Genomic DNA, 25065 nt, shown 5'->3' with positions numbered 1-25065 from the left:
ATAAAATCCCAAAAGTTCATTTTTGCCCTTGCTTCCCTTGCCTTTGGTGATGTTCCTAGGAAGATGTTGCTGCGGCTGACGTCGAAGAGGTTGCTGCCTGTGTTCTCCTCGAGGATTTTGATGGATTCCTTTCTCACATTGAGATCCTTCATCCATTTTGAGTCGATTTTCGTGTGTGGTGTAAGGAAATGATCCAATTTCATTTTTCTGCATGTGGCTGTCCAATTTTCCCAACACCATTTATTGAAGAGGCTGTCTTTGTTCCATTGGACATTCTTTCCTGCTTTGTCGAAGATGAGTTGACCATAGAGTTGAGGGTCCATTTCTGGGCTCTCTATTCTGTTCCATTGATCTATGTGTCTGTTTTTGTGCCAGTACCATGCTGTCTTGATGATGACAGCTTTGTAATAGAGCTTGAAGTCCGGAATTGTGATGCCACCAACCTTGGCTTTCTTTTTCAATATTCCTTTGGCTATTCGAGGTCTTTTCTGGTTCCATATAAATTTTAGGATTATTTGTTCCATTTCTTTGAAAAAAATGGATGGTACTTTGATAGGAATTGCATTAAGTGTGTAGATTGCTTTAGGTAGCATAGACATTTTCACAATATTTATTCTTCCAATCCAGGAGCATGGAACATTTTTCCATTTCTTTGTGTCTTCCTCAATTTCTTTCATGAGTACTTTATAGTTTTCTGAGTATAGATTCTTAGTCTCTTTGGTTAGGTTTATTCCTAGGTATCTTATAGTTTTGGGTGCAATTGTAAATGGGATGGACTCCTTAATTTCTCTTTCTTCTGTCTTGTTGTTGGTGTAGAGAAATGCAACTGATTTCTGTGCATTGATTTTATATCCTGACACTTGACTGAATTCCTGTACAAGTTCTAGCAGTTTTGGAGTGGAGTCTTTTGGGTTTTCCACATAGAGTATCATATCATCTGCAAAGAGTGATAGTTTGACTTCTTCTTTGCCGATTTGGATGCCTTTAATTTCCTTTTGTTGTCTGATTGCTGAGGCTAGGACTTCTAGTACTATGTTGAATAGCAGTGGTGATAACGGACGTCCCTGCCGTGTTCCTGACCTTAGCGGAAAAGCTTTCAGTTTTTCCCCATTGAGAATGATATTTGCGGTGGGTTTTTCATAGATGGCTTTGATAATATTGAGGTATGTGCCGTCTATCCCTACACTTTGAAGAGTTTTGATCAGGAAGGGATGCTGTACTTTGTCAAATGCTTTTTCAGCATCTATGGAGAGTATCATATGGTTCTTGTTCTTTCTTTTATTAATGTGTTGTATCACATTGATTGATTTGCGGATGTTGAACCAGCCTTGCAGCCCTGGAATAAATCCCACTTGGTCGTGGTGAATAATCCTTTTAACGTACTGTTGAATCCTATTGGCTAGTATTTTGGCGAGAATTTTTGCATCTGTGTTCATCAAGGATATTGGTCTGTAGTTCTCTTTTTTGTTGGGATCCTTGTCTGGTTTTGGGATCAAGGTGATGCTGGCCTCATAAAATGAGTTTGGAAGTTTTCCTTCTATTGCTATTTTTTGGAACAGTTTCAGGAGAATAGGAATTAGTTCTTCTTTAAATGTTTGGTAGAATTCCCCCGGGAAGCCGTCTGGCCCTGGGCTTTTGTTTGTTTGGAGATTTTTGATGACTGTTTCAATCTCCTTACTGGTTATGGGTCTGTTCAGGCTTTCTATTTCTTCCTGGTTCAGTTGTGGTAGTTTATATGTCTCTAGGAATGCATCCATTTCTTCCAGATTGTCAAATTTGTTGGCGTAGAGTTGCTCATAGTATGTTCTTATAATTGTCTGTTTTTCTTTGGTGTTCGTTGTGATCTCTCCTCTTTCATTCATGATTTTATTGATTTGGGTCCTTTCTCTTTTCTTTTGATAAGTCTGGCCAGGGGTTTATCAATCTTTTTTTTTTTTTTTTTTTTTTTTTAATAATTTTTTTATTTTTTCAGCATAACAGCACCCAGTGCTCCATGCAATCTGTGCCCTCCACAATACCCACCACCTGGTGCCCCAACCTCCCACCCCCCACCCCTTCAAAATTCCCAGATCGTTTTTCAGAGTCCATAGTCTCTGGGGTTTATCAATCTTATTAATTCTTTCAAAGAACCAGCTCCTAGTTTCGTTGATTTGTTCTATTGTTTTTTTGGTTTCTATTTCATTGATTTCTGCTCTAATCTTTATGATTTCTCTTCTCCTGCTGGGTTTAGGGTTTCTTTCTTGTTCTTTCTCCAGCTCCTTTAGGTGTAGGGTTAGGTTGTGTACCTGAGACCTTTCTTGTGTCTTGAGAAAGGCTTGTACCGCTATATATTTTCCTCTCAGGACTGCCTTTGTTGTGTCCCACAGATTCTGAACCGTTGTGTTTTCATTATCATTTGTTTCCATAAATTTTTTCAATTCTTCTTTAATTTCCTGGTTGACCCATTCATTCTTTAGAAGGATGCTGTTTAGTCTCCATGTATTTGGGTTCTTTCCAAATTTCCTCTTGTGATTGAGTTCTAGCTTTAGAGCATTGTGGTCTGAAAATATGCAGGGAATGATCCCAATCTTTTGATACCGGTTGAGACTTGATTTAGGACCAAGAATGTGATCTATTCTGGAGAATGTTCCATGTGCAGTAGAGAAGAATGTGTATTCTGTTGCTTTGGGATGAAATGTTCTGAATATATCTGTGATGTCCATCTGGTCCAGTGTTTCATTTAAGGCCTTGATTTCCTTGTTGATCTTTTGCTTGGATGATCTGTCCATTTCAGTGAGGGGAGTGTTAAAATCCCCTACTATTATTGTATTATTGTCGATGTGTTTCTTTGATTTTGTTATTAATTGGTTTATATAGTTGGCTGCTCCCACATTAGGGGCATAGATATTTAAAATTGTTAGATCTTCTTGTTGGACAGTTCCTTTGAGTATGATATAGTGTCCTTCCTCATCTCTTATTATAGTCTTTGGCTTAAAATCTAATTGATCTGATATAAGGATTGCCACTCCTGCTTTCTTCTGATGTCCATTAGCATGGTAAATTCTTTTCCACCCCCTCACTTTAAACCTGGAGGTGTTTTCGGGTTTAAGATGAGTTTCTTGTAGGCAACATATAGATGGGTTTTGTTTTTTGATCCATTCTGATACCCTGTGTCTTTTGATTGGGGCATTTAGCCCATTAACATTCAGGGTAAGTATTGAGAGATATGAATTTAGTGCCACTGTATTGCCTGTAAGGTGACTGTTATTGTATATTGTCTCTGTTTCTTTCTGATCTACTACTTTTAGGGTCTCTCTTTGCTTAGAGGACCCCTTTCAATATTTCCTGTAGAGCTGGTTTGGTATTTGCAAATTCTTTCAGTTTTTGTTTGTCCTGGAAGCTTTTAATCTCTCCTTCTATTTTCAATGATAGCCTATGAGGGCTATTTCTATATCGCTTATGTTGCCAGGGCTGTCTTCAGTGTCCGCCCATGTTGTGACATGCATTAGTCCTTCATTCACTTTTCCAAGGTGACTGAACATAAGAACGTTGACTCCTTAAAACACTTCAGTTCCACAGTTCTCTGGCCTTAGCTGAGTTCCCACGGTTGTACATCATTCTCCAGAACTTTCTCATTCTCCATGAGGGAGTCTGCATGCATGAAACACCAACTCCCCATTGTCCTTTCCCCTCGGCCCCTGCAGCCACATCCAGCCGTGTGTCCCAGACACCTCAGTTAAGTGAGATCATACAATATCTGTCCTTCCATGACTGGCTGATTTCACTCAGCATAATGACTTCCAGGTTCAACCCGTGTTGTAGCCTGTGTCATAACCCCCTTCGTTTTTAAGGCTGAATCATGTTCCACGGTGCATAAAGCACAGTTTGTTTAACTGTCCATCTGTCAGTGGACGCTTGGGTAGCTTCCGCCTTTTGGCTGTTGTGAGAAATGCTGCTCTAAATAAGGGTACTTCTACTTTCAATTTGGGGGGGCATATAGGCTGCAGTGGAATTCTGTGTTTAATATCTTAAGAAATCACCATATTTCCCTCCCAAATGAACCATTTTGCTTCATTCCTTTATAAGGCAGAACAAGATAGCCATTTATGGATCCACCTCATTTTGTTTATCCTTTTCCCCATGAATGGACATTTGCATAGTTTCTGGTTTTTGTGAACCATTTTGTGAACCATTGTGAACACCGCTGCTACAAATATTCCTGTACATTTTTGTTTGTTTGAACCAGTGTTTTCAATATTGGGGGTATACATCTAGGAGTATAATTGTTGAACCATCTGGTAATTCTGCTTTGATCTATTTGAGTGAATTACAAACTGTTTTTTTTTAAAGATTTTATTTATTCATTTGACAGAGAGAGAGATATCACAAGTAGGCAGAGAGGCAGGCAGAGAGAGAGGGGGAAGCAGGCCCCCTGCAGAGCAGAGAGCCTGATGCAGGGCTCGGTCCCAGGACCCCGAGATCATGACCTGAGCCAAAGGCAGACCCCCAGTGACTGAGCCACTCAGGCACCCCACAAACTGTTTTATACATAGACTGCATCATTTTTCACAAGCGAGGTTTAAGGGTTTTAGTTTCTCAACATCATTTTATTATTTTTAGTTTTATTGATCATAGTGATTCTACTTGTGTAAAAGGAAATCTAACTGGTGAGTTTTCATTTCCATAAAGACTAATGATGTTTAACATCTATTCATGTGCTATTCACCATTTTATGATTTCCCTGGAGAAGGGTCTATCCAAGTCCTTCGTCCATTTAAAAAATGGGGTTGTCTTTTTGTTGAGGAGGTGTAAAAGCTCTTTACATATTCTGGGCGACAGTCTCTTATTAGATAAATAATGTACAAATATTTCCTTCCATTCTGGGGGCTGTCTTTTCACTTTCTGGATAGTATCTTCTGATGTACAAATATTTTTAATTTTTTTTACATTTCTTTTTTAAGAGTGAGTGGGAGAGAGTCTGGAAGTGGACAGGAGCAGAGAGAGAAGGAAAGAAACTTAAGCAGGTCCCACACTCAGTGTGGAGCCTGATGTTGGGCTCAATCTCATGACCCGGAGATCATGATGTGACCCAAAAATAAGAGTCAGACCGTGAACCAACTGAGTCACCCAGGCTTCCAGGACAGTTATTTAATTTTGAGGATATTATTTTATCTATTTATCTAATTTTACCCCTTGCATTTAATCCTTTAACTTATTTTGAGTTAATATGTATATGTGGTGTGAGGTACGGATCCAGTTCCATTCCTCTGTACATGGGTAGCCAGTTGTCTAGCACCCTTTGTTGAAAAGAACATACTGTCCCCCCAATGTAATGTTGTCCACTTGTCAAAATTAAGAGGACCATAGATGAAGGGTTTTATTTCTGGGCTCTCAGTTAAATCCCACTAATCTATATGCACACTTAAAACATTTTATTTATTTAAATTTTTTAAAATTTAAATTCAATTAATTAGCATATAATGTATTACTTGTATCAGGGTGTTGGCATACCTTTATGACAGTATCACAATGTTTTATTTGCTGTTGCTTCATATTAAGATTTAAACTTTGGAAGTATGCCTTTCACCTTTGATTTTTTTTTTTTTTCAAAATGGTTTTGGTTATCTTGTGGTTCCTTAAAATTCCATATGACTGTTACGATTAGCTTGTGCATTTCTTCCCAAAGGCCTTTGTGAAATTCCTTGGGAACACATTCAATTTCCACATTGTATTGTGTACTGTTGTCATCTTATCAATAGTATGTCTTTTCATCACCATGGGGTGTCCTCAGATTTATTTAGTTTTCCCTTACTTTCTTTCAGCGATGTTTTGTAATTTTTGGTGTACAAGATGTACACCTTGATTACATCTATCCCTAAGTATTTAGTCAATGTTGATGTTCCTTAAAATGGAATTGTTTTCTTAAATTCCTTTTTGGATGATTCCTTTCTAGTGTATACAAATAAGAGAGATTTTTGTGTATTGATATTTTGTCCTATAACTTTGCAGAATTAGGGAACTGGCTGTAATCATTTTTTGTTGATTCTTTAGGAAGCTCTCTGTATAAGAAGATGCTGTCTCTGATCTCTGAATAGACCTAGTTCTACTGTTTCCTTTCACATGTGGGTTCCTTATTTCCTGCCTTCTTGTTCTGGGTAGAACTTTCAGCACAATACTGAGCAAGGAGTGAAAGCCAGCATAATGGATTTGTTTGTGATTTCAGAGTAGAGCTATCAGTCCTCAGAATTGAGAATGATGTTTGATTAGGGTTAGGATGGGGTTAGGGTTAGGGCTTAGGGTTAGGGTCTCCCTGTCCTCTGCTGTACAGAGCCCATTCTTCTCCATTAACCAGAGTGATCTTTTCAGAACATAAACTTTGAGACTCTCTGTGATCCACTCCCCAGCTGCCTGTCCTCTCCAGCCTCACCTCTCCCACTGTACCCTTCCCCGCCATCCACCCCTGGGCCCCCTAGGTATGTGGTCATTGTACATGTGCCTCGGATGTGATTCCAAGCCTTTACGTGCTCTCTGTCCACTGCCAGGGGCACTCTTTTCTCCCCCTGCTTCATGTCTGGGTGTTCCACCATTGGCTGGACCTGGACTTGCCCCTTGTTGACCTAACTCATGTCTGCGGGGTGAGTGTGGCCTTATCCCCTATTTAAATGTTGTGCCCTACTTTCTCTGTGTGAACAATTTACTAACCTGCCAGGTATGGGGCAGGCACAGGGAAGTAACCTTAGTGCCCATGTGAAAAATCAGTCTCAAGGTGCCTGGGTAGCTCAGTCATTAAGCATCTGCCTTTGGCTCAGGTTGTGATCCTGGGGTCCTCAGATCAAATCCCATCATGTCGGGCTCCCTGCTCAGCAGGGAGCATGCTTCTTCCTCTCCCACTCGCCCTGCTTGTGTTCCCTCTCTAGCTGTCTCTCTCTCTCTCTGTCAAATAAATAAATAAATAAAACCTTAAAAAAATCAGTCTCAGGGGGGCTCGTCACCCTTGCTGACAATGGGGAACCTGCTGTCCCCACAGGCAGTCCCCTCAGAGAGACAAAACTTCCAACTTCTTGGGGTTGTGGAGATGTAGACCTGGACCTGGAAGCTTCCACTCTTGGATTCATGGCTGAGGCTTAAGCAAGCCCCCTCTTCTTCCAGCTGTCCTCTTTCCCATACCCTGCACATGGGCTGGACCTGATTTCTGATCTGGGGGAGTTTGAGGGTGACCCTCCTAGGAATAGCAGTGGTTGACTGATGGGACCTTGTCAGCAAGAGGCCCCGTAGCCTTCACGGGAGGACCCTATGGGAGTGGAGACAGCTCTGTGGGGGCCAGCAACAGCCCACTCCAAGCAAACTAGGGCAGAAGGCCAGCTGTGCTGATTCTAGCCAGTCTGTAGGCCATAGAAAGGAAGGCTGTGCCGCAAGGTGCTCCTCTCCTGGCAGGTGGGGACAGAGCTGCAGGGGGTCAGCCAGGAGAGGGCACCTGCAGGGTTTGCCTGGGATCTCAGAAGAGGGACTGTTCCTGGCTCCAGCATGCTGACCATGGGGTTGGTTTCCCACCTCTGAAGCCTCAGGCTCCCCTTTGCATGATGGGTTGCTGATGGCCCCCATCTCTGGGAGTGGAAGGTAGGGAGGCTCCATGAGCAGACTTGCTCATGACAGGCTGGGAGAGTGGCTGTTGCTTAAAGCAGCCCAGGGTCTGTCCCCTTGAAGAAGGTGCACATGTCCATGGGCCCCAGGTTTGGGGTCCTGCCTCCAGCCTCTGGCAGTGACCCTCCTCCCACCTTGTCCCTCATCCCTGTAGATAGGTGGTCTTCCTGGAGCTGTTCCTGCAGAGGGCACAGAAGCCCATCATGGTGGGACACAGGATCACTAGGTCTTCATTGACCAGCGGGCTGCTGGGCCTGTGTGCCCCGCCGGGAGTGCTGGAGGGTGGTGGTCCTCGTGGTCCCCATGCCTCTCAGTGGCAGGATGTGTCCATGCAGCACATGGCGATGGTCAGCCGCTTCTGTGAGCAGCACTTCCACTGTGAGGTGGATGACTTGCTGTGTGCGGATGTGGACGTGAAGTTCTGTGATCACATGGGCATGAAAATCCTGTCCCTCCTCTTTGGCATCCTGCACCCCAGTTTCTACCGGATGTCCCATGAAGACTTCAGCTACCAGCACTGGCCACAGTCCCAGGCCCACATCCCCGGAGACCAGGGCGAAGTTCACTACATAGGGACCTTTTTTGGGGGGTTGGGGGTGGAGGTTCACCGACTGACCTTGGCCTGTCACCAGGCAATGAGGTTCGACCTGGCCAATGGGATCAAGATTGTGTGGTGTGACAAGAGCCACTTGAACAGGTACCTACTGGTACCACAAGCCCACCAAGGTACTATCCCCGGAGGACCTGTGGGACCCACCGTGGCTTTTTTTGTGTCTGTTGTCCATTTGGATGTCTTCTTTGGAGAAACATCTGTTCATTTCTTCTGCTTATTTCTTGATTGGATTATTTGTTCTCTGGGTGTTGAGTTTGGTAAGTTCTATCTAGATTTTAGATACTCTTTATCTGATAGGTCATTTCCAAATATCTTCTCTCATTCTGTTGGTTGTCTTTTTGTTTTGTTGAAGGTTTCCTTTGCTGTGCAAAAACTTTCTATCTTGATGAAATACCAACAGTTTATTTTGGCTTTTGTTTCCCTTGCCTTTGGAGACCTGTCTAGCAAGAAATTGCTGTGGCTGAGGTCAAAGAGGTTTCTGCCTCTCTTCTCCTCAAGGATTTGGATGAATTCCTGACTCACCTGAGGTCTTTCATCCATTTGGAGTCTATTTTTGTGTATGGTATAAGGGAATGGTCCAGTTTCATTCTTCTGCATGTGGCTGTCCCATGTTCCCAGCACCATTTATTGAAGATACTTTTTTCCATTGGACATTCTTTCCTGCTTTGTCAAAGATTAGTTGACCATAAAGTTGAAGGTCCATTTCTGGGTTCTCTATTCTGTTCCATTGATCTATGCGTCTGTTTTTGTGCCGATACCATACCGTCTTGATGGTCACAGCCTTGTAATACAGCTTATGGTCACCTGCCTTGGTTGTAAATGGCTATTTCTGTGCTGGTGCTTGTGAAATGTGGGCGCTCACTCAGTCTGGATGCACATCCCATTGAGATTCCCCGGCGCCCACCAGTGGGTCTGCACTTGTGCCCTCATCTGCCTGCACGGCGTCTTACCGAGCATTCACTGAGTGCCTGCTGTGAGCTCCAACAGGGCACAGAGCATGAGAGTGAGAACTAAGATACAGGATCCTGGCCCTCTTGGGACTTGCGATGGACCCGTCCTCCTGCCTCACCCCGTCTCCTGCCTTACTTCTTTCTTATTGTGCTGGAACTGACGTACAACTGGTACTGTTAAGCATGTTCCAGGGTCCAATTCAGTGGCAATAGATACACTCACTGTTCTGCACCTGCCACCTTCGTCCATCATCACCACTTCATCATCCCAAGCTGAACCTCTACCCATGAGACCTGAATCCCCCATTTCCCCTCCCCAACCCCAGCACCTCCTTCCACCTCTATGAGTTTGAGTGTTCTCTGTCCCTCACTAGTGGGTCCTCCAGTATCAGTCGTTTAGGGACTGGCTTATTTCATGAAGCACAATGGGCTCAAGTTTTGGACTTGGGCTCAAGAGCCTGGACCTGATATACTTTTCCGCTAAAGGAGTGGATCAGCCCTTTCCTGTCTAAGCCGAGCCTCCTCAGTCTCCTCTGCTCCCCTCATTTTCCTCCTCAGCCTGAAGATGTTCCCAGCCAATTGGCAGCTTTGAAGATCAGTTCAGTCCAGATGTCAGGAACATACCCTGGGGGTCTCGGCCTCACCTACCCCATCTGTCCTGTCCACATCAGGTGCCTGCACCCCGCCCCACCAGCTGGCCACCTGTTTCTCTCACAGATGTCCCCATCTCAGGAGAGGGACACACCTAGTCCAGACCCTTGGATTCCTCTGTGACTTGTTGCTTTCTACCAACCCTCCCAGTAGTGAGGTGGCTACTGAAGGACATTCAGTGTCCAAACCATTTAAAGGCATATGTGAGTCTCTGCTAGGGCAATGGATAAGAGTTGGGGCAAAGAGAAACCAAGCAGAATCATGGGAAGAAAGGCTGAGTGATGAGCTTTAGGGAACAAGGGCCTGGGAGCTCTGACCTATACCCGAGTCCCTGGGACACTGCATGCGAGGGCTGGGTGCCTACTCAGGGATGACCGAAGAAGGCCCTAGGCTCTGCACTCTGGTGATTGTTAGACTCGGCAAATAGGAAGTGAAGCCTAAGGCAGAGTGCTAAGAGGCCTGGCTGGTGCTGAAGGTGTATCCTGACACCCACGCACCCAGAGCCCTCCTCCCCATCTGCAAAGACTGGAAGTTTTGTTTGTTTGTTTGTTTGTTTGTTTTTTCAGAAGGAGGGTAGTTTCTAGATATTTAAGGAAATCTCACCCAATCGACGGCTAACCACTACATTCACAGACCATACACTTCTGTGGCCACACATGACAAGGGATACAGGTTTGACAAAATCAGTTCAGAAATGTCACTAAGCCAACGGCAGAACTACAGTGAGAGGAGCAGCAGCAGTGAACCCTAGGGAGGGGAAGAACGGAATCTGACTTGTTACATTGCAGTATTCACAGTGTCCCAGATCCAAAGGCAGAGAGTCAGGTGGTGATGACACAGGAAAGGAATGTATTTCAGTGCAGCCGACACTGGACAGCAGAGGACTGGCATGGTCTCAGGGTGCTGAAAACACTCCTAGGCTTTCATAGGAGGAAAATCTAGGACAAAGGTCAGTGGGCAGGTCCAGGGTGTCATTAAAGTTCCAGTCAATCATTGTCTTGGGGTCCATCATGCAGGGTCTTGCTGGTGTCAGGCAGTGGCTATTGCTGGAGGGGTCGTTTTGGTGCCTGCCAGGTCTTTGACTTAACAGATGAGTTGGAAGGAGGGACGTCATCATTTTGGAAGTACAAACAAATGTCAGAGTGCAGGTGGGTAAAGGCCTCTCACTCTGAGAGTGGTGGAACTCTGAGCCTCTGCTACACACCTTGCCCTGCTCATCACTTCCAGCTGCCTGGTCCTGACTTCTGTCCTTTTAATGAACTGGTCATCTAGTAAGTAACGTGTTTCCCTGTGTTCCATGAGCCACTCGAGCAGATTATTAGAACCTGAGGAGGAGGCTGTGGGGCCCTTCAATCTGTAGCCATAGCTTGGAAACATGGGTGACCTGTCTGCCCAGCCACTGGCTGACCGCTAAGTTAACAGCACAGGCCACACATGTGTGGCCACACACAGCACAGAACACAGACTGGACAAAGTTCAGCAAAGTCACTTAACCAATAGCAGCAACCACAATGAGCAGCAATAATGAAGCCTGGGGTGGGGAAGGTCTGATATGTGGGATACTTCCATGATACTATCCATCATCACACCCTGGACTTTTCAGTGGGGTCATGTCCCCCGGCTGGGTGTCAGGTAGCTTCCTACATGTTCCACCTTCCCTCTGGGGCTCCCCCAGCCATGCGCAGCCCTGTGCTGCTTCTCAGCAGAGGGCAGTTTTTACCAAGGTCAGGAAGATGGGATGGGTTTTCCTGACTTCCCCTGCCCACCCCACCCAACACCACCCCCCCACTGGCCCAGGGCTGCAAGAGAGGAAAGTTTTCTTTGACTCCTCTTAAGGTCCCTGGCTGGGTCTGGAAATTGACGAAGACAGAGGAACAGGAGAAAAGCTGGCAAAATGTATTGATTTTTCTGGTGGGAGCCTCACAAGAATGTGGAGACCAGCAGAGGCGATTGGAGCAGACAGTTCCACATTTTAGGCAAAGAAGCAATCAATGTGTGAAGAATCGAGAGACACGGGTTTGAGCTAGGGCTGATATATGGTAAAAAAAGTAACTAGAAGACAAATGTTAGTTTAACCAGGTTTGTTTCTACAGCCTTTGTGGCCTTAAATTCCTTGACTCTGGTGATCAGCATGTCCTCCTGATGAAGTCTTAGAATATAAATGAGGTTCAGTGGGGTGAGGTCCGGAGCTGATGACCAAGAAAGAATTCTTAAGACATCTTTGATGCAAAATGGTGGTTTATTAAAGCACGGGGATAGAACCTGTGGGCAGAAAGAGCTGTTGCTCCGGAGCTATGAGCAGTGATCCATTATATGCTTGCAAGTTGGGAGGAGGTGAGGGATAGTGTAAGTCTCTAAGGAATTTTGGAAGCAAGGTTTCCAGGACCTTGAGGGACTAGCTGTTGTTGGGAAAAGTGTTATTCATTAACAGTAATAAAACCTGGGGCGCATGGGTGGCTCAGTGGGTTGAGGCCTCTGCCTTCGGCTCAGGTCATGATCTCAGGTCCTGGGATCGAGCCCCGCATTGGACTCTGCTCAGCAGGGAGCCTGCTTATCCCCCTCTCTCTGCCTGCCTCTCTGCCTACTTGTGCTCTCTGTTAAATAACTAAACAAAATCTTAAAAAAAAATGGTAATAAAACCTTTGTCGTGAGACCCTTTAGATGTATATCTGTGGGCCATATGCTTGGGAATGCTTGTTTTAAGGCCTTGTCAGTGGATAAGGAAATTTAATAATTTTTCTTCTGCCTCTGTTTCCCACATCAGTCCCATGGTCTGGGGAGAGAAAGTGCTACATGAGAGTATTCTGACCTGCTTCCAGGAAGAAGTGCCGGCGCCGGGGAATGACAGACCTTCTTGCTTCTGCTCTATGCACATCTCTTTCAGTTTCTGTATTTAACTTGCCAAGGTGCCATATTTGGGCAGTGTGTCCTGATGTTCACTGGCCTGGTGCTGTACTCTGTCTCCTCCTAGTATCCAAGACATTGAATGCACTGCTGTGGAGACGGCCCAGCCCTGGGGCAGTCCCTTGTCCAGGGAGGCACCTGCCTCTAGGGGAAGGTTGCCTATGACCTCCTACATGGATGCCCTGTTGCTAAGCGTGGCCGCCCCTCCTCGGGGAGAATGTGCAGATCTTACTTCAAGAAACTGACTTAATTTCCTGCAAAGGCCTACTTGGTATTGGGATCATACAGAAGTTCTATTTTTAGTATTTTGGGGAAACCCCATACTTTTTCCAGCATGGCTATGCCAACCAAGGTCAATTATGGATGATTTTACCTATAAACCAGAGATTTTTCAAGGTCCTCTCCAGCAGAGAACATGAGGAGAACATTTTCAAGGCCTTGCACAGTATACTAACCATAGGAACAAACTGGTAGCTCAGAAACTATTGAAATGAAGAACTGGTTCTCGTTCTTCCATTTCTGGCTAGTGTGCTGGTCTGTGGCTCGATTCCTCCTCAGGCAGCTGGAAGATTGACCTCCCAGGTCAGCTGCCACTGAGATGGTTACTATTTCCAGAAATTCTTTGGGATGTGGCTGGGTTTTCCCACCTGTGCACGGATCAAGTTGACGACCTCTGACAGTGGAGCTGCAGGTCTTCCAGTCTTGGTCCCTCCTGCACCCCCAGCGGAGCCATCACACTGAGGGTTTAGAGGGATGGGAGCTGCCCCAAGGCAAAACCACCTGAGATTCCTACTGTCCTGACCTGACCTTCAGATGCTCCTCAGTTACTTCTGAGCCTGTGGTGTTTTCCTGGAACCCTGTCCTGGCTGTTTTTGGATAGCTCATCCAGGGGCACGCTTACTTTCTGGGAGGGGGATTATCTGGAATCCGCAGTGTGTCCTGCTGTCCCACCTGGATCACTGTTTGAAGGCACGTTTTCTGAGCCATCTGAGGGCCCTAGACCGTGGGTCTGTGGTCTGGAGGGCTTCTGAGCAGAGCTTATGGGATGATAGCGCTGCAAGGCACAGAGGCAGGTTTCCAGAAAGCTGTCTGGGGTCCCCAGCATCCTATGGTTTTTGAATCAAAGCCCTGAGATCTTTAAAATGCCAGCAATGTTACAGTGTGGGCCAGAAAATCACATGTCTCTATGCACCCAACACCACCTAAGCTATTGGCCATTTCTTGCACTTGAGCTGAGTGTAAAGGATTGGGAGTAGGAGCTTGAGGGGAGGTCCTGGGCCAGACTTTGTGTTTGGGGTCATAGGCCATCCAGACAAGCTTGTGCTGAGCCTGAGGAGGGGGCCTGTGTGGAGACCCCAGCTACAGATACTGCTGTCTGCCAATGCCACCCCCTCCCCTCCAGTCTGCTCCAGTGCATGTGCTGCTGGGGCAGCACCTGCACCCTCCTCTCTGCCTGAGGGCTCTCTCCTGCACCAGTCATGCCCCTCCCCTGCCAGTCACTGCCAGCCTGCAGCCTGGGAGGGTGGGTACCCTGACGATCTCCAGCCGTGGGGACAGATCAGTGCAGGTGGGACATGGTCTCACAGCAGGTCTGAGTGCCTGGCCCCCATGGTGCTCACTCTCCACCTGGGGGATCACTGTGTCACATCCTCCCTCAGACTCCGTGGGCCCAACTCCTCCTCTGCTCAGGGACCACTATTGGCCCAGGCTCTACATGCTGGGACTGGGAGCAAGTCATCTGGACCTTCTGGACTCACACTTCCATGCCCATGACATGGGCACAAGCAGGCCTCACAGACTCATCAGAGGAGACACAGTACAGGGAGATGCAGGCTGCTTCAAGGGAGATGCCAGATGACCCCAGAGGGAGCACAAAACATAGGGCTCATGGAGCCCTATGCACAAAACATAGGTCTTGCACAAAACATAGGGCTCATGGAGCCCAGTGTGGGATGTGGGCACCCAGCCAAGGGGCATGGGGAATCCTGGTGAGGGTGGCCCTGGTAGGGGCAGGGGAGACCACAGAAGGGTTGCAGAAAAGGCAGGAGACAAGAAAGACAGTAGGACAGAGCCTCCCAAGGAGGTCGATGGAAGAGTCAGAGGATCACAGAGGCACTTGGGAAAACTCGGTGGCCTTGGAGAGGTTGGCTGAAATGCTGTCATTTGGTCAGAAAAGTTGTGTCACAAACCCCCAGTCGACACGGGATGATTTACTCTTTGTTGCATCTAGGAATCAAGACATATGGGCCATTAGCACTCACATTGCATAAAGTCTAGGATATATTAACTTTTCTAATTTTTTTTTTAAAGATTTTTATTTATTTATTTGACAGAGATCACAGGTAGGCAGAGAGGCAGGCAGAGAGAGGAAGGGAAGCAGGCTCCCTGCTGAGCAGAGAGCCCGATGCAGGGCTCGATCCCAGGACCCTGGGATCATGACCTGAGCCGAAGGCAGAGGCCTTAACCCACTGAGCCACCCAGGCGCCCAGGATATATTAACTTTTCAACCCTTTTCAGGACTAGATTTTTCTAGAGGAAGTGCTAAGCATGGGTCTCTCCATTCTTTTTAAAAAATTTTTTTTGACAGAGTTCACAAGTAGGCACAGAGGAAGGCAGAGAGAGAGGGGGAAGCAGGCTCCCTGCTAAGCAGTGAGCCCGATGCAGGGGCTCAATCCCAGGACCCTGAGATCATGACCTGAGCTGAAGGCAGAGGTTTAACCCACTGAGCCACCCAGGTACCTCTCTCCATTCTTTTCTTTGTGCAACGGGCTCTGTTTTCAGGAGTAGATTCCTGGTGCTCATCACCACTGCTAGCCCTGAGGACTGCCACCTGTCACCTCCCACAGTGGACATGACCATGTGTGTTGGGGGAAGTGTTCACTGATGAAACCCCAGTGCTCAGTACAGAACAGAGACCCCAAATCTCCTGCTGAAGGGAAGAGGGCATGAGGGAGGGAGGGAGTGAAGGGAGGGTAAGGAGAGGAGGAGGGAAAAGAAAGAGGGGAGGAAAGGAGAAAGGGAGGGGAAGGAGTAAGGGAGGGATGGGGGAGGCAGGGAGGGAGTGAGGGAGAAAGGGAGGGGAGAGAAATGATGGAAGGGAGGGAGGGAGGATGAGTGTGAGGTGGGGATGGGAAGGAAGGCAGGAGGATGGGAGGGAGGCAGAGGGGAGAAAAAGGGAGGGAGGATGAGAGGGAGGGAGGAAGGATGAGAGGGAGGGAGTGAGGGGAAGGAGGGAAGAGGGATGGGGAGGGAGGGAGGGAGGGTGAAGGAGTAGGGGAGGGAAGGGAGGAGTGGAGGGGAAGGAGAGAGGGAGTAATGAATAAGAGAGTGAATAAATGAGGTAGGGAAGGAGGGAGTGAGAGAGCAGAAGTCTGGTCCATACATCAGGAGTCATTATTTGGGGTGAGGTCCGAGGATATCACAGCTCAAGGCACATCCATCTGTCCTCCCAGGGCTGACCTTTTTCCTTGGCCTTGCTAGTACCCTGGATCCCCTCTACCTCCTCAAACAATTCTGAATATTCCCAGGAGCAGGGTGGCAGGAGGGGGGTCTCAGGAGGGGCTCCTGGATCCTGTGCCCAGATGACATTGGGACAGTAGCTATAGGACATTCTGTCATGAGGACTGGGACCATGGATCTCATCCATCTCCTTGGGCATTAACATTGTTCCATTCCCTGCTCTCTCCACCACCACTGTGCTGAACACTCCTGACAATACATCTGTGAAACACCATGCCAGAGTTTCTGGAGCTGAGTCTGAGGCTGAGCACTGCTAGGTGATGAGTGCCCTGTGGCCTGGGAAGGGTGCTGCTCACTGTTCTCCCAGACAAAGGTGCCCATCACCCTTCTCTCCAGGGGACCTGCATTAGATCTCTGGTTCTTCACCTTCTCCCCATGGCTGCTGGTCCTCAGACCAGACCCCTGCCTCTCTGAGGGTGACCAGCACTGCCTTCATAAAGTTTCTTTTGCCAGAGTCCTTCCCCAGGAGCTCCCGCATCCAGAGATGCACTCATACTCCCTGTATGCCTAACCTCCCTCCTGGACTTGCATGTGTTTGGTCTAGTCCCTGTGAACTCTGTGACTTGGAGCCTGTTTGGAGAAGAGTCAGGTGAAACCTTTCTCTGGCCCTGGGTTGTGAGTGATGAGTTTGCCCTCTGCGGTGTGTCTTCCTGCCTTCTGCATTTCCCTGGTTTCTGTGTGGGCCACAGGAGGAACCAGCCGTGTCCTGTCTGGGGTCAGGCTGTGGTGTCCCAGCAGGAACACAGGTCTCAAACCTGAGATTGTGCCCATAATGCCTAAAGGGGCCTCTATGATTACATCTCATCTCGAATCCATCGGGGGGGGTCTCAATTTCAAATACGGGAAATTCTATTTCACATAAACACAGAAAGACGAGACCCCTTTGAAAATAGGTGGGTGGACACAAAGGGGCATATTGTGTGATTTCACATACAGAAACATCCAGAACAGGTAAAGGAACAGAGAAAAAGCAGCTTAGAGGTTGCGAGAGGCCGGGCTGGAGGAGAACCGGGCAGGGAGGGCTTGGGTTCGGGTCTCCTTTGGGGAAGGAGATGCCCTGCAGCGACGTTCTGGGGTGTAGAGGCACAGCATTGGGAATGGACTTCATGCTCATGATGTGTTCAAGTGAAAACAAGTAATTTTATGTAAAACAAATAAACAGTACACAGAACATGGGGAGATAAAATAACAGTATGTACCAGAGAGAAAGAATATACTGGTATGGGATGAGACATTCCTGTGGGCCGTCGGGGTAGGGAGATAGAACAGGGATAATTGTACAAGGAGCAGGGCTGTGGACTCTGGATGTGGCTCTGGGAGCCGCACAGGAGCAGGAGTAGGGGCAGGGGTTGGAACAGGGACAAGAACAGGAGCCGGGACAGATGCAAGAGCAGTGGCACAGGCTGGGACAGGGGAAGGGGGCACTTCTCTCGTAGAGGCAGGGGAAGGGGCAGGGACAGGAGCAGGAACAGGAGCAGGGGCAGGGCAGGGGCAGGGACAGGCCCAAGCCCAGGCCCCAGCTCCTCCGGGACAGGGTCAGGCTCTCTGTGAGCAGTTGCCTGGTTCCCTGCTGGCTCCTGGTCTCCTGCTGAAGTCTCTCCAGGCATCATCCCCCCGTCTGGAGCTGTGGGTGAAGTTGGGGCCAGCTCTGGCTCTTCAGAGCTAGACCCAGGTAGCCAGGCCCCCACATTCCAGAGACAGCCCCCTGCCCGGCTCATTTTATTGGAGATCCTGGAATGAAGAACATGTTTGTGTTCCTTTGCAGAGACAGAGCTCAGCCCAGGGCCTTCCAGAGAAGCTACAGCCAGGAAGGAAGCCTCACCGGGACATCTCCCCAACTGAAGTCCTCCCACTGGATGTTCTGAGCCCAGTCCTTGCTCTTGGTCACACACCAGCCTCTGGGGTCTCCTCTCTGTGGGGCCCGGCACCAGGGCCATCCCCAGACACCCACATACACCCAGCTCTGGCCTTCTCACCCTCGGCCTCGGCCTCCATGGGCTCCGGGTCCTGGACCACAGTCTGGTGTGGTACCACCAGGGACAGTGGCCTGGGCAGTGTCAGAGGCCTTCTCAGGCAGACCCCAGTCCCTGCTCCTGGAGAGCCCCCTACGGTCACTCCCTGTGTCAGGGAAATGGAGCAGGTATCTGCCAGCCTCCTTCCTGTGATGATCATCGCTGGTGTTCTGCAAAGACAGGGACCAGTAGCCACTTGGATGCATCATGGCCCTGCCCGGCCATCCTCACCGCCCTCCTGCCCAGTCCCCCTGCTGCTCCCAAATCACACAGACCTGTGCGTGCACAGCCCCATGCCTGGGACAGGGACCCATACCTGCAGGACCCAAGATAAACCCTGGGGTGAAGCTCACAGCCCCCTACACCCTGTCTCACCCAGCCAGCCTTGACCTGGGATGTGAATGTGACCTGACCACCAGGCATCTGACCCCTCGTCCACCTGCTCTTGAGTTGGGTGGGCACACCCCCCATGAGCCTTCTTTACACACACACACACACACACACACACACACACACACACACACACACAAGCATGGGGAGGGGACCTGGGGCTGCACAGTTGGATCAGAGCATATGGGACTGGGGGCTGGCTCTGGGACTCATGGCGTCACCTTTCTGTACTTCTGGCCAAATGAGCAGAGATGTTGGGGAGCCCTGATATGACATCCCCCACGAGGGAATGTATTTGCAAGGTGTGCTTTCCTCTGCCTGCAGCCTCCGGACTTTGGGATGCAACAGACAAACATGTTCTTCTTTTGAGGATCTCCAAGGAAATGAGCTGGGCAGGGGGCTGTGTCTGGAATGTGGGTGCCTGGTTACCCGGGTTCCAAATTCTGTTAGGCTCTGTTGTCAGAGAAGTGAGGTCACCACTTCCTGGGGACTGCTTACTAGACTTCCTCCTCACATCAGAGCCCCCTGAGGGCTCCTCTTCCCCAGATGCTCAATGCTCACCCTCTACCTCATGCCCTGTCCATACGGTGACATCCACACAGCCCCCACAAGGCCTGGGTGTGGACGATGTCCCCACTGTGAGGACACAGAGCTGGCTTCAGACCAGGCTCTTGCTCATGCCCAGGACTGTGACCCTGGACAGACTGTGTGCCTCTCAGTGCCTTCCCAAGCTCCGCATCTGCACAGTGGGGTCTTCTGGCTTCTACTTCTAGGGACACCATCAGGGGTAGGACCTCTATATACATTCCTACTGTCACAGGAGGCTGGAACATGCACTTGGCAATGCAAGGATGAGTGGGGGGCTGGGTGGGGCATAGAACACTGCTCAGAGGGGCCTGGGTCTGCTCTGGGGTCCAGCCAAAGCCATCCTCCTTCTGCCTGTCTCCTGGCCCCTGTGGGAAGGTTGCAGTGAACTGATTCTGACCTTGTCCTCTTGTCACACAGACTTCCAGGGGCTCCCATTAGTTTTGGGCCCAGGTCCCAGGGCCTTGTCTGTGCCCATGTGCTGGGCAGTCCCCACAATGGTTCCTGGCATTCCTGAGTCCTGCCGCACATCTGTGGCATTCTTTCCCCTCGAGGGTGGACGGCCTGTGTGACTGTGCTCTAAGGAACAGAATGGAGCACAATGATGGGATGTTGTTTCCAACCTGATGGAAGAAAGTCTGTAACTTCTCTTGGTTCCCTCTCTGTGTTCATTCTCTGTCTCTGTCTTCTCTTTGTGTCTCTGTGTCTCTCCCAGGAGCAGGGTCTGTGGTCTCTGGGGGCGATGTGAGAAACCTCGGAGGCCTACCTTCTCCCCATTTCCCTCTGCTGTCCTGGTGCTTGGTTCCCTCCTGAGGCCTCCTCACCCTGACCAGAGCACTGACTCTGGAACCTCATCCAAATGGGGACCCTGAGGCTACAACAAGGAGGTCCTCACCTTGGTCCCCAAACCAGTGGTCCAGTGCTCTGCCATGTTCTGCAAACCCAGGTCCTCAGCCCCACAAGCCCCCAGGCTGTCCTCTGCTCAGAAAGACCTCGAGGGAGAACAAAGCATTTTCCCATGACTCGGAGCACGGTGGGTGGGGTGAAGATCCAAGGCCAACAGACTTTTCTACAAGCCTGTGGGACCCTAAGGACACCCCATCTTTACAATCCAATTGATAGACAATTAAGGTGAGGCCTTTTGTGCTGTAGCCCTATCTGGACTTGGGGGTGGGTGGGTATCTCTTCCTACTTCCAGTAGACCAGGATGGTGATGGATCCCAGACCCCAGACCCCGTCCTCTCCCAATGTACTGGAAACCCTCCTGGGCCCCTTGGGGACCCCCTGACCATCAGTCTGCCTGTCTCTTGTCCCCATGCTATGGGGCCTGGGGTCCTGATGCCCCTGCACCATTACCCAGATATCTCTGACCTCTTCTTCTTTCCCCTTTGTCACCCACCCTACTCCCAAGGTGTCTGCCCCTTCTGACCCCAGGCTGGGCAGTCAGAGTGGTGGTGGTGTGTGTAGGCGTGCATTCCTCTACCTGTCTGAGGATGCCCAAGGTTATGTCCCCACATGGGACGGGCTGTATAGCTATCCCTGGGGATCTGAGGGGCTCTCAGCCCCAAAGCAAACCTCATGGGCCAGGATGGGAGACAGCCCCTCATGGCTCCTGACTCTGGGGCTGAGGGGTCCTTACTCAGGCACAGCAATGCCCACTGAACACAGGGACTTCAGAAAGAACACACACCTGGCCCAGGTCCTGCCCCAGGATGGTGGCTGCCTTCCCCAGTGCTGGAGGAAGAGAGACATCCTCTGCTTCTCTGGGTGGGGTCCTCTGACCCATGAGCAGGTCCTGAAAGGGTTCTAGTCCACCTCTGGAAGTGAATCAGCACTGAGTGGGTCAATCACTGTCCAAACGCGAACAAGGACAATGTGCTAAGGAAGCACTGGAGGTGATCCTGTGCAAATGGCCTGTGGCTGGCAGGGCTGGCAGCTTCAGTGCCCTCCAGAGGGCCCCTTTTCCCTGGATGGGAAACCTGGAGTCTCTGTCCTTAGAGCATCCTTCCTGCTGGTTTCAGGACCAAGGGAGAGATTGTGGTGTGGCTTAGAAGACTCCAACCCAGCCTCCCTCCTTCTGCACACATCACTGCTCCCCAAGAAGCAAGGACTGCTGCTCCCACATGCCCCATGCAAGGCTGGTTTAAAGCACTCATTCCCTAAGAGGCCCAGCCGCTCTGGCTCTGTCACATGCACAGTGACCACAGCTGCCTTGCTGGGCGAGTCCCAGGAGGGCTCTCCTTTCCCAAAATCAGGGTTCATAGTCCTGGCCAGAGAAAGAAGTCCCATCTCTCCTCTTCTAGAGAAGGTGAATTCCTGGGCCAAATGGCCTTCAGGTGCCTGGGGACATGGGAGTCCCCTGGAGAGAAGGGTGACAGGCACCCCTGTCTGAGAAAACAGTGAGGAGCACCCATCCCAGGCTGCAGAGGTACCTATCACCTAGCCGTGCTTGTACTCAGACTCACCCCAGGAAATTCTGGCATGATTTTTCATAGATACATTTTCAGGAGTGTTCAGAACAGTGGTGGTGGAGAGAGCAAGGAATGCACCAATACTAATGCCCAAGGAGATGGATAGTGGCTCAGTCGGTTAAGTTGCTGACTTGATTTTGGCTCAGGATGTGATCTCATGGTGTGGGATCAAGCTCCATGTAGGGTCTGTGTTCAGTGCAGTGTGGGCTCATGATTCTCTTTTCCCCCTTCTGACTCTCTCACCACTCTCATGCCATGCTCTCTCTTGCTTTCGAAAATAAATTAATAAAATCTTTATAAAAAGGAAATCATACAGAATGCACCTTTAAAAAATTATAAAAAATCCTAGCATTGATTTGGCCATTTTAAACATTTTCAGTATAAAGTCCAATAGTGTTAAGTATATTTACACTGCTGTGACACATATCTTGAGAATATTTCATCATACAAATCTGAAATTCTGTTCCCACTGTTTTATGTTTTTCATGTAGAAAGCATATTTATTTATTTATTTATTTATTTATTTATTTATTTATGTTCAGTTAGCCATCATACAGTACATTAGTTTTTGATGTAGTGTTCAATGATTCATTAGTTGCATGTAATACCCAGTGCTCATCACAATGTGTGTCCTCAATACCTTTTGCCCTGTCACCCCATTCCCCTCCCCTCTGTAACCCTCAGTTTGGTTCCCAGAGTCCAGAGTCTCTCATGGTTTGTCTCCCTCTCTGATTTCTTCCCATTCAGTTTTCCCTCCCTTTGCCTGTGGTCCTTCACACTATTCCTCACGTTCTGCATATCCAGCATCCATTCCTGATTAAAACGCTTCAAAGTATAGGGATAGAGGGAACATTCCTGAACTTCATAAAGTCTATCTATGAAAGACCCACAGGAAATATCATCCTCAATGGGAAAAAGCTTGCAGCCTTCCCGTTGAGATCAGGAACACGACAAGGATGCCCACTCTCACCACTCTTTTTCAACATAGTATTAGAAGTCCTAGCAACAGCAATCAGACAACAAAGAGAAATAAAAGGTATCCAAATTGGCAATGAAGAAGTCAAACTCTCTCTCTTTTTAGATGACATGATTCTTTATATGGAAAACCCAAAAGACTCCACCCCTAAACTACTAGAATTCATACAGCAATTCAGTAACATGGCAGGATATGAGTTAAACCATATGGTAATTGTTCTTCTCTGCCTGACTTATTTCATTCAGCATAATCCCCTCCAGTTCCATCCATATTAATGCAGATGGTAGGTATTCATCCTTTCTGATGGTTGAGGAATATTCCATTGTATATATGAACCACATCTTCTTTATCAATTCATGTGTTGAAGGTCATCTCAGCTCCTTCTACAGTTTGGCTATTGTGGACATTGCTGCCGTGAACATTGGGGTGCAGGTGCCCTTCTTTTCACTATGTCTGTATCTTAGGGGTAAATACCCAGTAGTGAAATTGCTGGGTGGTAGTGTAGTTCTATTTTTAACATCTTGAGGAACCTCTATACCGTTTTCCAGAGTGGCTGCATCAGTTTGCTTTCCCACCAATAGTGAAGGAGGTTTCCCCTTTCTCCACATCCTCGCCAACATCTGTCATTTCCTGACTTGTTAATTTTGGCCATTCTGACTGGTGTAATGTTGTATCTCATTGTGGTTTTGATTTGTATTTTCCTGATGGCAAGTGGTGTTGAATGTGTTACCATGTATCTGTTAGCCATTATTTCTTTTTTGGGTGTTGAGTTTGGGAAGTTCTTTATAGGTCTGGGATACCAGCCCTTTATATGACATGTCATTTCCAAACATCTCCCATTCCATGGATTGCCTCTGGAACTGTTTTGTTGACTGTTTCCTTTGTTGTTTTGTTGACTGTTTCCTTTGATGTGCAGAAGTATTTTATCTTGACAAAGTCCCAATAGTTCATTTTTGCTTTTGTTTCCCTTGGCTTTGCTGATGTGTCTAGGAAGAAGTTGCTGTGGCTGATGTGGAAGAGGTGACTGCCTATGTTCTCCTCTAGGATTTTGATGGATTGCTGTCTCACATTGAGGTCTTCCGTCCATTTTGAGTTTATCTTTGTGTGTGATGTAAGAGAATGGTTGAGTTTGAACCTTCTGCATGTGGTTGTCCAATTTTCCCAGCACCATTAATTGGAGAGACTGTCTTTTTTCCATTGGATATTCATTCCTGCTTTTGTCAAAGATGAGTTGACCATAGAGTTGAGGGTCCATTTCTGGAGTCTCTATTCTGTTCCATTGATCTATGTGTCTGTTTTTGTGTGAATACCATGCTGTCACAGCTTTGTAATATAGCTTGAAGTCAGACATTGTGATGCCCCCAGCTTTGGTTTTCTTTTTCAACATTTCTCTGGCTGTGTGGGGTATTTTTTGGTTCCATATGAATTTTAGGATGGTTTGTTTCAGCTCTATGAAAAATGCCAATGGTATTTTAATAGGGATGGGGTTGAAAGTATAGATTGCTCTGGGCAGCATAGACATTTTAGCTACGTTTATTCTTCTGATCCATGAGCATGGAATGGTTTTCCATCTTTTTGTGTCTTCCTCTATGTCTAAGTGTTCTGTATTTTTTTAAAATTTATTTTTAATTTATTTTTAAAGATTTTATTTATTTATTTGACAGAGAGAGATCACAAGTAGGCAGAGAGGCAGGCAGAGAGAGAGAAGGGGGAAGCAGGCTCCCCGCTGAGCAGAGAGCCTGATGCGGGAACCGATCCCAGGACTCTGGGATCATGACCCGAGCCGAAGGCAGAGAGGCTCAATGCACTGAGCCACCCAGGAGCCCCTGTTCTGTAGTTTCTATAGATCCTTTGCCTCTTTGGTTAGGTGTATTCCAAGATTTCTTACAGTTTTTGGTGCTGTTGTAAATGGAATCAATTCCCTAATTTCTCTTTCTGTGGTTACATTGTTAGTGTATAGAAAAGCAACAGTTTTCTGTGCATTGATTTTGTATCCTGACACATTACTGAATTGCTCTATGACCTGTAGTAATTTGGGAGTGGAGTCTTTTGGGTTTTTCCACACAAAGTGTCGTGTCATCTGTGAAGAGAGAGTTTGACTTCTTTGCCAATTTGAATGCCTTTTATTTCTTTTTTGTATTCTGTTTGCTGAGGCTAGGACTTCTAGTCCTATGTTGAACAGCGGTGGTGACAGTGGACATCCCTGTTGTGTTCTTGATCCTAAGGAAAAAGCCCTCAGCTTTTCCCCATCGAGAATGGTATTCACTGTGGGTTTTTCATAGATGGTTTTTATGAAGCTGGAGAATGTCCCCTCTATCCCTACACTTTGGATAGTTTTAATCAGGAAATGGTGCTGTATTTTGTCAAATGCTTT

At 47.9% G+C, this 25065-nt stretch overlaps 1 protein-coding gene and 1 long non-coding RNA gene across 2 annotated transcripts in view; both read left to right on the top strand.

The window, feature by feature from the left end:
- The window catches only part of LOC125106295 (histo-blood group ABO system transferase 2-like), a 31024-nt gene extending 22274 nt beyond the window's left edge, over nt 1-8750 (top strand). Inside the window, 3 exon segments of the mRNA XM_047740102.1 lie at nt 7779-8327; nt 8329-8378; nt 8732-8750. Of these exon segments, the coding sequence (XP_047596058.1) occupies nt 7779-8327; nt 8329-8378; nt 8732-8750 (618 nt within the window).
- A 142-nt stretch (nt 8751-8892) lies between these two features.
- LOC125107140 (uncharacterized) lies at nt 8893-24067 on the top strand. Its single transcript, XR_007129468.1, has 3 exons — nt 8893-9006; nt 15074-15080; nt 24015-24067. It is a non-coding gene; the product is annotated as an uncharacterized LOC125107140 (long non-coding RNA).
- The last annotated feature ends 998 nt before the right edge of the window (nt 24068-25065 follow it).

Source organism: Lutra lutra, chromosome 8 (genome assembly GCF_902655055.1).
Source record: "Lutra lutra chromosome 8, mLutLut1.2, whole genome shotgun sequence".
Taxonomy (NCBI): Eukaryota; Metazoa; Chordata; class Mammalia; order Carnivora; family Mustelidae; genus Lutra; species Lutra lutra.
Note: the sequence above shows the minus strand (reverse complement) of the source record. Positions and strands in the feature narration are given on the sequence as shown.